General features: G+C 40.4%; 1 protein-coding gene across 1 annotated transcript; it reads right to left on the bottom strand.

Moving 5' to 3' along the window:
- Positions 1 to 916: 916 nt before the first annotated feature.
- On the bottom strand, positions 917 to 11,135 carry LOC139309351 (zinc finger protein RFP-like). Its single transcript, XM_070933412.1, has 7 exons — positions 10,638 to 11,135; positions 10,299 to 10,394; positions 8,472 to 8,702; positions 6,232 to 6,254; positions 4,713 to 4,831; positions 2,671 to 2,709; positions 917 to 1,099 (listed from the first exon to the last, which is right to left on the bottom strand). The coding sequence occupies exons 1-7, from the start codon at positions 11,052 to 11,054 to the stop codon at positions 1,026 to 1,028; spliced, it is 999 nt and encodes a 332-aa protein (XP_070789513.1). The 5' UTR covers positions 11,055 to 11,135; the 3' UTR covers positions 917 to 1,025.
- Positions 11,136 to 11,442: the final 307 nt, after the last annotated feature.

The raw sequence follows: 11,442 nt of genomic DNA, 5'->3' as shown, positions 1-11,442 counted from the left end.
CTGGTCAGGTACTGATCGGAAACTTTTTTTACTTTTTAAAGCATTTTTTACTAGTTAAAAATGCTTTAAAAAGTTTTTTAAAATTGGCCACGCCCACCTAGTCACATGACCACCACCAAGCCACACACCCCAAGCCATGCCCACAGAACCGGTGGCAAAAGAAATTAGATTTCACCCCTGGGTTGGACCTCTGAGAAAATGAAAATGGATGTACTCATGTGCTCATCAGCCCTGGGAAAAAAGTATACCAAGATAACCCGAGATGATAATAAACATTGGAGCCTAGTTTAAAGGGCGGGGGGGACTAGAGGTGATATGATAGCATTGTTCCAATATTTGGGGGACTGCCACGAAGAACGGGGTCAACCTATTTTCCAAAGCACCTGAAGGCAGAACAAGAAGCAACGGATGGAAACTAATCAAGGAGAGAAGCCAGCTAGAACCATCAAGGAATTTCCTGATGTAACAATCAGTGGAACGACTTGCCTCCAGAAGTTGTAGGTGCTCCATCACTGGAGGTTTTTAAGAGATTGGACAAGCATTTGTCTGAAATGTTATAGGGCTTCCTGCTTGAGCAGGGAGTGGATTAGAAAACCTCCTTCCAACTCTGTTATTCTGTCACTACAGATTTGCAAAGGCTGAACAGCTATTTTTCCAGGATGGTATGAAAAGTTCTACCATAGGGAGATGGTTGGACTAGAAAACCTTCAAGGTCCTTTCCAAATTGATATCTTTCTTTATGCGTCCAAATAATTAATACTCCATTTCACAATGCCATTGAAATTTCTGGTCATTAAACAGTGATTCCCAAGTGGATCTAGAATATATCAATAATTATACCTTATCTGCAATCCATTACAATTATGTGCTAGGTAATATATAATGATTAGTTTATTTTCAGTTAAAATTGCACCAGCTTTCATTCCAAGCGAGGCCTTCTCCCTTCACTGAAGTTCTTTAACAACTATATTGCAAACATCCTACAGTATTATAACTTCCCAGGAGTTGTCTGCCTTCAAACTCTTTCATGGATCTTGACAGGCCTCCCCTAGCCTCAAGCGTTTCTCCTGAGTTGGGTCTGGCTCCAAAGTAGTATTTTCTGCGAGAGTAAAAAAAAAAAAAAAAAGTAAGCAGGCATGAAAGGACCTAAATTTGGAAGATTTAGATGTTGCTTCTCAAAAAAAAAAAAAAATTAGTGGCAAAATTAAGCAGGGTCAAGCCTGCTAGTGCTAGAACACCAGAAAATCTCAAGGTTGAAGACTAAACTGCGAAGTCAACAACACATCCAGGACAGTGGTGGGTTTCAGCAGGTTCTGACCAGTTCTAGAGAACCGGTAGCGGAAATTTTGAGTAGTTCGGAGAACCGATAAATACCACCTCTGACTGGCCCCGCCCTCATCTATTCTCTGCCTCCTGAACCCCAGCTGATCGGGAGGAAATGGGGATTTTGCAGTAACCTTCCCATGGAGTGGGGTGGGAATGGAGATTTTACAGTATCCTTCCCCTGCCATGCCCACCAAGCCACGGCCACCAAACCATGTCATGCCCACCAAGCCACGCCCACAGAACCAGCAGTAAAAAATTTTGAAACCCACCACTGATCCAGGAGGAAAGCAATGGCAAAGCATTTCTGCAGTGTTGGCAACAAAACAATTTGGATGTGCCTTAAATAGGAGCTGAACTCAACTTAAATCACAGGTATTTTATCTCAATCTTTACTCTCTAGTCTGGCTCATATTTCCTGTCTCTTAGCCTGACTAGGTGGATCTGTGGCTAAAACACTGAGCTTGTCCATCAGAAAGGTCGGCGGTTCGAATCCCTAGTACAGGTCTGCATGAGCAGGGGGTTGGACTAGATGACCTCCAAGGTTCCTTCCAACTCTATTACTCTGTTATTGTTAAAAAATACTTCTCTTCTCTTAGCTTTGTGGCACACCTGCTTCTTTCCCCAAGCAAGTGAATCCACAAATGTTCAAGGGCTGCCACAAGGTGGTTTTTTCAGAAGATTTGTATTTTGATAGGTCTTCCTTCTCTCCAGAGCAAACTTCAGTATTTTGTGAGATTTGTAACCCCTTGTGTAGTCCTTCTGGGCCTTCTCTATAAATAACCCTCAATGAGCAGTATAGTGAAAGCAAATAAGATTGTTAATAGGACACCAGCAGAATAAACCTGGGCCATACGTAACTAATCATTCAGCAGTTACGTACTGATTTGTGTTGTATTCTTTTCCTTCCTGGGAACCCTTTCTTAAAATCTTTACTACCCCAAAATTTGATTTAGGTTTTTTCTCTCTCTCTTCACTTACAGCTAATGGTCTTTTGCCAACTCCCTTTTCAATAAATCTTTCCCCTTATCCTCTTCTTGAGGGAAAAAATAACATTTTATTATGTTATTCAGTCAGCCCCTTCATTCAGTGCTTCGTCACTGGAGGCTTTCAAGAAGAGACTGCACAGCCACTTGTCAGAAATGGGATAGGGTCTCCTGCTTGAACGGGGGATGGACTAGAAGACCTCCAAGGTCCCTTCCAATTCTGTTATTCTGGTATTGATTTATTTAAAAACCCCATATCACTTTCTAAAAATTCTGTTAAAATAGCCTCCACTGCCTACAAGAAATATGGGCACTAACCACCTTAATGTCCATTTGATGTCTACAAACCCCAGATATGTACCATTTTGTTTCTTCATCTGATATCCAGATTCCAGAGTTTCTTGGAAAGGAAGAAGAAAAAATGTATTAGATTTGTATCCTAGGGCAGCACAGTATATACTTCCTCTGCTGGTTGTTTTTTGCCATAAAATTACCCCTCACAATAAGTTGGACAGATAGTGAAAAAGCAACATTGACCCAAAATCACTCAGGGACCTTCTATGGACCTGTTTTGAGTCCAGCATCTTCACTATTATCTCACACTGACCACACCAGTGAGGTACTAAAAGTTGCTGCCCCATTCCATACATATGAGCTGCATTCACTACCAATCCTATCAGATGCTCCCCTCCAACAGCTTAAGGTGTCCTTGTAACAAAGCATTCACAAAAAAGCTGAATTGATCTTGAATGGAAACATAGTGAAGAATCAGAAAGGGACAAGTGCAGGGGTGAAATGCTACAGGGAGGGAAGAAAGGAAGGAAAGGAGAGGGAAGGAAGGAAGGAAGGAAGGAAGGAAGGAAGGAAGGAAGGAAGGAAGGAAGGAAGGAAGGAAGGAAGGAAAGAAAGAAAAGAAAGAAAGATGATAGAAGATAGATAGGAAGATAGATAGATAGATAGATAGATAGATAGATAGATAGATAGATAGATAGATAGATAGATGATAGATAGATAGATAGATAGAAAAAGAAAGAAAAAGAGAGGGAGAGAGGGAAAAAGGAGAGGAAGGACCGACCACAAACCTGGCACTAGCTGCAGCTTCAGAGGATACCTTGAAAGAGCACAGCAATCCAGGGCTGGAAGGGACCTGGAGGTCATCTAGTCCAACCCCCAGCTCCAGCAGGACATTGTTAAAGTGAGTTTCTGTCTTTTGATGCCCCCCAGTCACATGACTACATAGCCACACCCACCCAGTCACATGACACCCCCTTCCCCACCAAGCCACGCCCACCGAACCGGTAGGAAAAAAATTTAGATTTCACCACTGGACCTGTGTCCCAGTAAACCACATTGTTTATATTCACTGATCATATCTCAAAGATAATAGAGCTGCCATGCTGACCTAATAGGACGGGATAAGTAATGAGAAGGTCACCCAGAAAAACTATCAAACCTATTGAATGAAAAACATTTTCTGCCATGCTGTAATTTACAAACATAAAGGGGTAGACCTTGTGTAATGTTGTAAGCCAAAGGCGCATAAGGCAGGGGTGGGCGATTATGGCCCCTTTATGAACTGGGGACTTCAACTCCCAGAATTCCTGAAGCAGCATGGCTGTCTTAGGAATTCTGGGAGTTGAAGTCCACAGGTTGTAAAAGGGCCACAGTTGCCCATCCCTGGCATAAGGCACATTCTGCTTTTTTTGATCAGGGCTGCTCAGCAAGCGGCTAATATACTGGAAGCTCAGTATATACTATAGTTGTTTGCATGCTTAATGAATGTATGTCACATCATCATAGCGATTCGGTTGCTTTAAGTGAGGCACGTTTTACTCAATAAGCAGAACTTCTTTTCCAATAAAGGAGAATATTTGTAACTCACGGTTGAAATGAGAGTTCCTTGGCGCTTTCTGGGCTTGGCTGTTTTCTTGCAGACGTTTCACTACCCAACTAGATAACATTATCATTGCTAACAGAATGACTTTTCTCCTTCCCCAACAAACATAAGTTTCCCTCCATCAAAGGACCAAAAAAAGTAAATGAATTATTCAGAATGGTACCAATGGAAAAGGCTCTATGCATTTTCCTCTCTGCTTCAATCAACACAGGCTCCTCCCCTTCCCACAGAAGGTCTCATCCCCAAACAAGAGGAAATGGACTGTTTTGAGATTATTCTTAATGAGGAAAGATATGAATTGGACAATAGCCTAGGGCAGAGGTCTTCAAATTTGGCAGCTTTAAGACTTGTTGGCTGGAGAATTCTGGGAGCTGAAGTCCACAAGTCTTAAAGCTGCCAAATTTGAAGACCTCTGCCCTAGGGAGTAAGTACCATCCATTTTGTAAACTGTGATTGACTTTCCAATTGTGGCATCGAGTTAAAGTGTGACAAAATCCTTCCATTACTCTCAAATTGCTTCACAGCACCAGGCAGAAAAGCACTGAAATCCTGCAACCCCCAGATTTCATGTTTAATCTTTGGTGGAAAGACCCCTGGATTCTCAAATTTCTTCTTCTTCTTATACCTGTGGAGAAATAGACAGTAGTCAATGGTCCTTCCAGCCTGTAATTCTCAGAAGCTTTCTTTAAAAGTGAGGGACAAACTAGAGTTAGGCTTAGAAGACAGATCTCGTTTTAGTATGTCTGACCCAGAAATTTCTCCAGAGAGACAGAAGAGTTTCTCTCTATACATTTCCTTGCTGTATAGAAGAAATGAAGCAGGAGAAAAAAAACACATCTGGGGAAACCATACTGCATTAAATACAATTATTCCCAAATCCAGATCTTCCAATCCTAAATTCTGGTGGATTATCATAGGTGTACACGAAAAGCAACTTAGAACTAAGGAGAAATAGTAGATAGTAGAAAATAGTAGATAAAACAATAAGTGGAACAACTTGCATCCAGGAGTTGTGAATGCTCCAACACTGGAGATTTTTAAGAAGAGGTTGGATAACCATTTGTCTGAAGTGGTGTAGGGTTTCCTGCCTGAGCAGGGGGTTGGACTAGAAAACCTCCAAGGTCCCTTCCAAATCGTCTCGTCTCGTCTCGTCTCGTCTCGTCTCGTCTCGTCTCGTCGTCTAGTCTAGTCTAGTCTAGTCTAGTCTAGTCTAGTCTAGTCTAGTCTAGTCTAGTCTAGTCTAGTCTAGTCTAGTCTAGTCTAGTCTAGTCTAGTCTAGTCTAGTCTAGTCTAGTCTAGTCTAGTCTAGTCTAGTCTAGTCTAGTCTAGTCTACATATGGGGCTTCATTAAAAGTGGCATCCTACAAGACCTGATCAACAGTCAACCTGACTTTTTCCCTACATGTGATAAAAATGACAAATACTGTTGGGAACCAAAATTCAATAATAGGGTGCAGGAACTAGAAAAAAAAGGATGCTACAAGTTTTAGGAAACCAAATGCCACCCCAACTTTCAATATTCATCACAGCCATATGCAAAAATGGGCCAAAATAAGACAAAAAATACAAGTTTCTATTCCGCTTGTAACTATGGTATTGCTGTCTTTGCAAATGTTAATTCATGTAATTATGAACATTTAATGCACTATTCAGTCCATAAATTTAATTAATCCTTGATACACCTATAAAATATGTCCTGTTCCAGGCTATATAGTAGCATGTATCAAGGCTTCTATCCAACTTCGATTCATACTTTTGTTTGAAAATAACATATCTTTTCTGTTTCAGCCAAACCATTTAACTCCATATCATTTTTACCTCAATCTTCAAGGCTGGTTGCAACCAAATTGGGTTGCAATTGTTTATAATCCCATTTAGATGAATTGGTATATTAAAATGAAGCATGACACTTTTGTATATTAGAAGACTAGGCAGCTTTCAATACGTATCTATCTGCCCATCCATCCATCCATCCACATACAAAATAAATACTGACCTGGCCATTTCAAGGAGAGATCAACTTACCGTTCCAAGACGCTTCCGACATTCTAAAATTAAAAAAAGAATAAACACTCAGTACTTGCTTGTCCAAAATCCTTCTAAAAGCAGGGCTAAGAACTAAAAAGCCTTTTAAATGAGCCGTGGTGGCGCAGTGGTTAGAGTGCAGTACTGCAGGCTACTTCTGCTGATTGCAGGCAGTTCAAATCTCACCGGCTCAAGGTTGTCTCAGCCTTCCATCCTTCCGAGGTGGGTAAAATGAGGACCCAGATTGTTGGAGGCAATATGCTGACTCTGTAAACTGCTTAGAGAGGGCTGTGAAGCACTATAAAGCAGTATATAAGTCTAAGTGCTGTTGATATTGATATTGCTAAATGTTGCTAAGGCTAGAGCAACCAATATCTCTCACCATTATGCATACAAAAACTGCTAGGAACTGTAGTTCAGCAATATATTGTATTTAGCAATGCCCAGATTCCATATCCAAGATTCTAAAGGCATCCTTAAAAGTTTGGACAGTAATAAACTGAAACTCTCCACCTATAAAGACTAGGAAAACTCAGTGGCTATCTTAGAGAAACCAGATTTTGAAAGGCAATATTCAAACTTTAAAAAGTAAAATAAAAAGTGCTTTGGGAAAAAATAGTTTAAACAAGTTTTGCAAATTGGATTATATTGACTGGGAACTAGAGAAAGACTCACCGATTCTGTCCTGTACCTGCAGACTAACATTGTAAATCACACACAAGCCTGAATATTCAAGTGAGTAAGACAGTAATACAGGTAGTCCTTGACTTACAACCATTCATTTAGTGACTGTTAAAAGTTACGGCATTAAAAAAGTGAGTTATAACCATTTTTTCACACATGACTTTTGCAGCATCCTTTTGGTCATGTGTTCAAAATTCAGTCACTTGGCACCTAGCATGTATTTATAACACTTGCAGTATCCTGGGGTGATGTGATCAATCACCTTTTGCAACAATCTGACCAGCAAAGTCAATAGGGAAGCCAGATTCATTTAATAACCATGTTATTAATTTAACTGCAGTGATTCACTTAACAACTTAAGAAAGGTCATAAAACAGGGCAAAATTCACTCAACTGTCCTGCTTAGCAACAGAAATTTTGGACTTTTGTTGTGGTCATAAGTCAAGGACTATGTATATGAAGGTGAATCCATTTTTTTTAAATATACCCAAACAATTTAATGTTAGGTATGTCTTTAAACTCATTCTGTGGGCTAAATGTAGAACCAAGTAGGATTCCTAGTTGTAGAAAAAACATCTGGTTACAATATTCTTTCCTGTTGTGTAGCACATTCCCTGAACATGCAAATTGATTGTATAGGTCTGCATAGTCTTCTCTTTCAGATACGCTTATCAGTACTTCTTGGAAGAATGAATCAAGCCATTGGCCTATCTAGTTTATTACCAATTTAACACTGGAAGTAACTGTCCAGATGTTTAATCTTACCTGCAGATGCCAAAGACTGGACTTAGGTCCATTGATTAGAGCAGAGGTCCCCAAACTTGGCAGCTTTAAGACTTGTGGACTTCGACTCCCAGAATTCTCCAGCCAGCTGGGAGTCGAAGTCCACAAGTCTTAAAGCTGCCAAGTTCGAAGAACTCTGGTTTAGAGAGTAAGACTCTACCTAAAGTAAAGACTCTAGCTATAAAGCAAGGGAGGTGCACTAAACATGGTGCCTGAAGGTACCAAGTGTCTATAGATCCCTTCATTGGTATCTACACCAAGCTTCCTACTTCGTATCCTGCCTTTCTTATGCACTCATCTCACTTGGGCTACCATTCTGTAAAAGTACACACAACAAATTCTCAAAATACTAGGTGTGCTTGCCAAGATGTATGAATGAATGAGCTCCCATACCCCAAATTCCTCTTTTTTTAGGCAGAGGTCCTTCATTTGTCTATATGAAGATTCTCAGTCATCCAGGTCATGGTTGTCTCAAAGGTGCTTTTTCAAGGGGCAACTGGATTTTCTGGTTTTTCTTTGAAGTCAGAGCTAAAGAAGGTTCTTGGATGAGAAGCAAAACATCTTCAAAGAAAAAACCAGAAAGACCAATGGCCTCTTGAAAAAGCATCTTTGGGAGAGGGTCCCTCATTGTTGACATATTCTATCATGAAAGCCACTTCCCCCAGCCCAGTAACAACGGCAACAACATTTAACTAGCATCTCTTTCACTCCATAATCAGGGAACAAACCAGCATGAAAAATGAGTCCCTCTAATACTGTCCTAAATTTCTTACCTCTAGGAATTCCAACACTGGCTGATCACACTTCTCAACCATGTCCTGGATGATGTAATCAAGAACAAACAGTTCCTTGGAGATTATAGCCATCTGATCATTTGTTTCCAGCGTGATCTCCGTCTTTACCTCTTCAACCTTAGCAAGCCAAAAGGTGTTTTGTTCCAATACACGTTGACGCAGATGATTAAACCCATCCATCACTTTCTTTTTCTCTGCTTCTACTAGTTGCTGCAGTAAAAAAAAAAAGATTTGGAGAAGGAGGAGAGCATATTTATTAATTCTTAAGAATCATGGATGTCACTTCTAGCAGAGCAATCATTGGCTGAGTCCATACAATGTTCTAACCAAACGATCCAGTTTGATAACATTCAGCTCCGGGCTGAAATGCTCCCAGTTCGGACCGGATCGCCTGATCCAGTAGCGATGGAGGCGGGTGGCTCGGAGAACCGGTAGCAAAAATCCCTGCCCCCCCCCCATTGTCCAGCTGAGCCGCGCAATCATCAGAGGCTTTTTTTTATCTTTAAAAGCATTTTTTCTACAACCTCTTCGGCCAAAGAGGTTATAGAAAAAATGCTTTTAAAAGTAAAAACAAAGCCTCTGCTGATCAGGCAAGTCAGTCAGAGGCTTAAAAAAAAAAAAAAGAAAAAGCCTCTGCCGATCAGGCAAGTCAGCTGGGATCATCAGAGGCTTTAAAAGCATTTTTTTAACAACCTCTTCAGCCAAAGAGGTTGTAGAAAAATGCCCACTCAGTCATATTACCCTACCATCACCAAGCCATGCCCACAGAACCTGTAGTAACAAAATTTATATTTCACCACTGATTCAGCTCCTGTGTTCATCTAACCTGCTCAGTATCCTGATACAGGATACTGAGAAATCAAAACCTGCTTACCTTTATTTTAGCTTCTTTACCTATATTACCTATACCTATATTAAAGGTAAAGTACAAAGTACAAAGGAACAGTACAAAGGAACAAGCACAGTACAACAGTACAAGCTTGGGAATATTCTGCCTTTAGCACTAAAGATAAGATTGAAGCAGAACATTCTTGATTCTTATATTTAATATTAGGCCTGGGTTCAGTCACTTGAAGTTCTCTGATTAACTCCAGCCAATATACTGAGAGATATTTTTGCTTTGCTAAAAAGAGTTATAAAAAGGATATTGTGTAGTCCTTGATGCTTTCCGAGTTTGGTTGTTTGCTTGCAGATGTTTCATTACCAATTTTAAGTACCAATAACATCATTATCTGACACTGCTGATGTAACCTAGTAGGATATGAGATGTCTGCAAGCAAACAGAATATTATATAGTGTGGGGAAAATGGTATGAATGGTTAGAGAGAGATAAAAGGCAAGGAAAGAGCAAATGAGGAAGACATAGGAGTAGAAATGTAATAACAAATAAGAGGAAGCAGAAAAAATGCAGGTTGTAGAAATGAAATTGTGAACACTGTTATTTATATGTATATATGCAAATAAATCAATATTAGAATGATATGTAGAAAGGATACATTGAAATAAGGGAGAAAAAATGGATAAGTAAGAAATGTTTTACCGATGCAAAATTGTTAGAAAGAAAAAATTGTTGAAGATTCTTTGTTTTTTAAAAAATGTTTAATAAAAATTATTTTTTTAAAAAAATATCCTTTTTACAAATGTTTTTAGCAAAGCAAAAATATCTCTCAGCATATCAAACCACCAATCTCAGAGAGCACCAAGGGCCCCCCAGTTCAACCCTGAGCCACATACGTATCTTTCAATAGTATTGGAAATACAGTAGGATATCATGCTTATTCACTTCTCAATAGTAGCAATACCTACAAACAAGCCTTGACTTTTTTTGTCTGTATCTGAGAGATGCTCCATAACCACTTCTTTCTCCTTCCGCAGACTCTCGATACATCTTAAAAATTGATCCTGAAAGGGAAACAAAACAAATGGAAGCCAATGCAAGAAATAGCATGCGAGCGGACAGCTGACTGATGAGTTTTAAAACAGCACGGACGCTTTTCCTAAATACTGTCTTTGTCTCTTATTCCATATCCAAATTCTCTAACTCAAGCGCCTGAAGATTCCCCAGGGAGGTTTCTCCCATCATCTCAGTTAATGCTATTATTATGAAACCCACGTATATTTTTCGACCCCGTGCGAACTCCCCACCTTGTACTCTTCAGCAGCTTGTGCCACAGAGATGACATCATGAGTTTGGTGCTCCTGGGATCCATCGCAATGTATGCAAAAGGGGACAAGATCGTCTTTGCAGAAGGACAATATTGCCGGTTCGTGTCCCTGACAGGTTTTGCTTGTCCTTGTCATCTGCTTTGCCTGATCACTCAGTTGCCTGATTAACTGGACAACGTTAGCCAGCTGCCCATTTGGCTTAAATTTCAACCGAGGAACTGATACTCTGCACTGAGGGCAAATGGTCTGGTTGGAAATCTGCCCCCAGTGCTTCACAATGCAGGCATGGCAGAAGTTGTGCCCACATTCAAGAGTCACCGGTTGCACGAAGTACTCCAAACACACAAAGCAAGTTATTTCTGACTGCAGCTTCTTCCCAATGCTCCCAGTAGCCATGCTGTCCACAATAAGCAAAGTTGAGCGGGAGGTCTCTGTTTCCGCAAGAGCCCGGGCAGTTTTAGCAAGCACAGCTGCAGCAGGTCTGCCAGAAAGCAAGCTGGATGAGGGAAAAGGAGAGAGAAAATAGCAATAGGGTGGAAGGGAGAGAGTTCTCTCTTCAGATGTTCCATCCCTCTGTTCTGCCCCAGCTACGGACCCCAAAGAACGCAGCATACACCAAGTCCGTACAAACCTTAGTTTACTAATTTAAATCAGTCTTTTCTGAACAAAAGCTGTTAAATTAACTTCATTAACAGCCGACAAGAATCCAAAGAATAATAATCCTAATCTTACTGTGGTTGGCAGAATGCCCAGAAGCAATTTGCAGGAAACTGATAAGAGAAAC

Source organism: Pituophis catenifer, unplaced genomic scaffold (assembly GCF_029215685.1).
Source record: "Pituophis catenifer annectens isolate HBS135680 unplaced genomic scaffold, rPitCat1.0.hap2 SCAF_2, whole genome shotgun sequence".
Lineage (NCBI taxonomy): Eukaryota > Metazoa > Chordata > Lepidosauria > Squamata > Colubridae > Pituophis > Pituophis catenifer.
The sequence above is the reverse complement of the archived record's forward strand: the minus strand, read 5'-3'. Positions and strand labels throughout refer to the sequence as shown.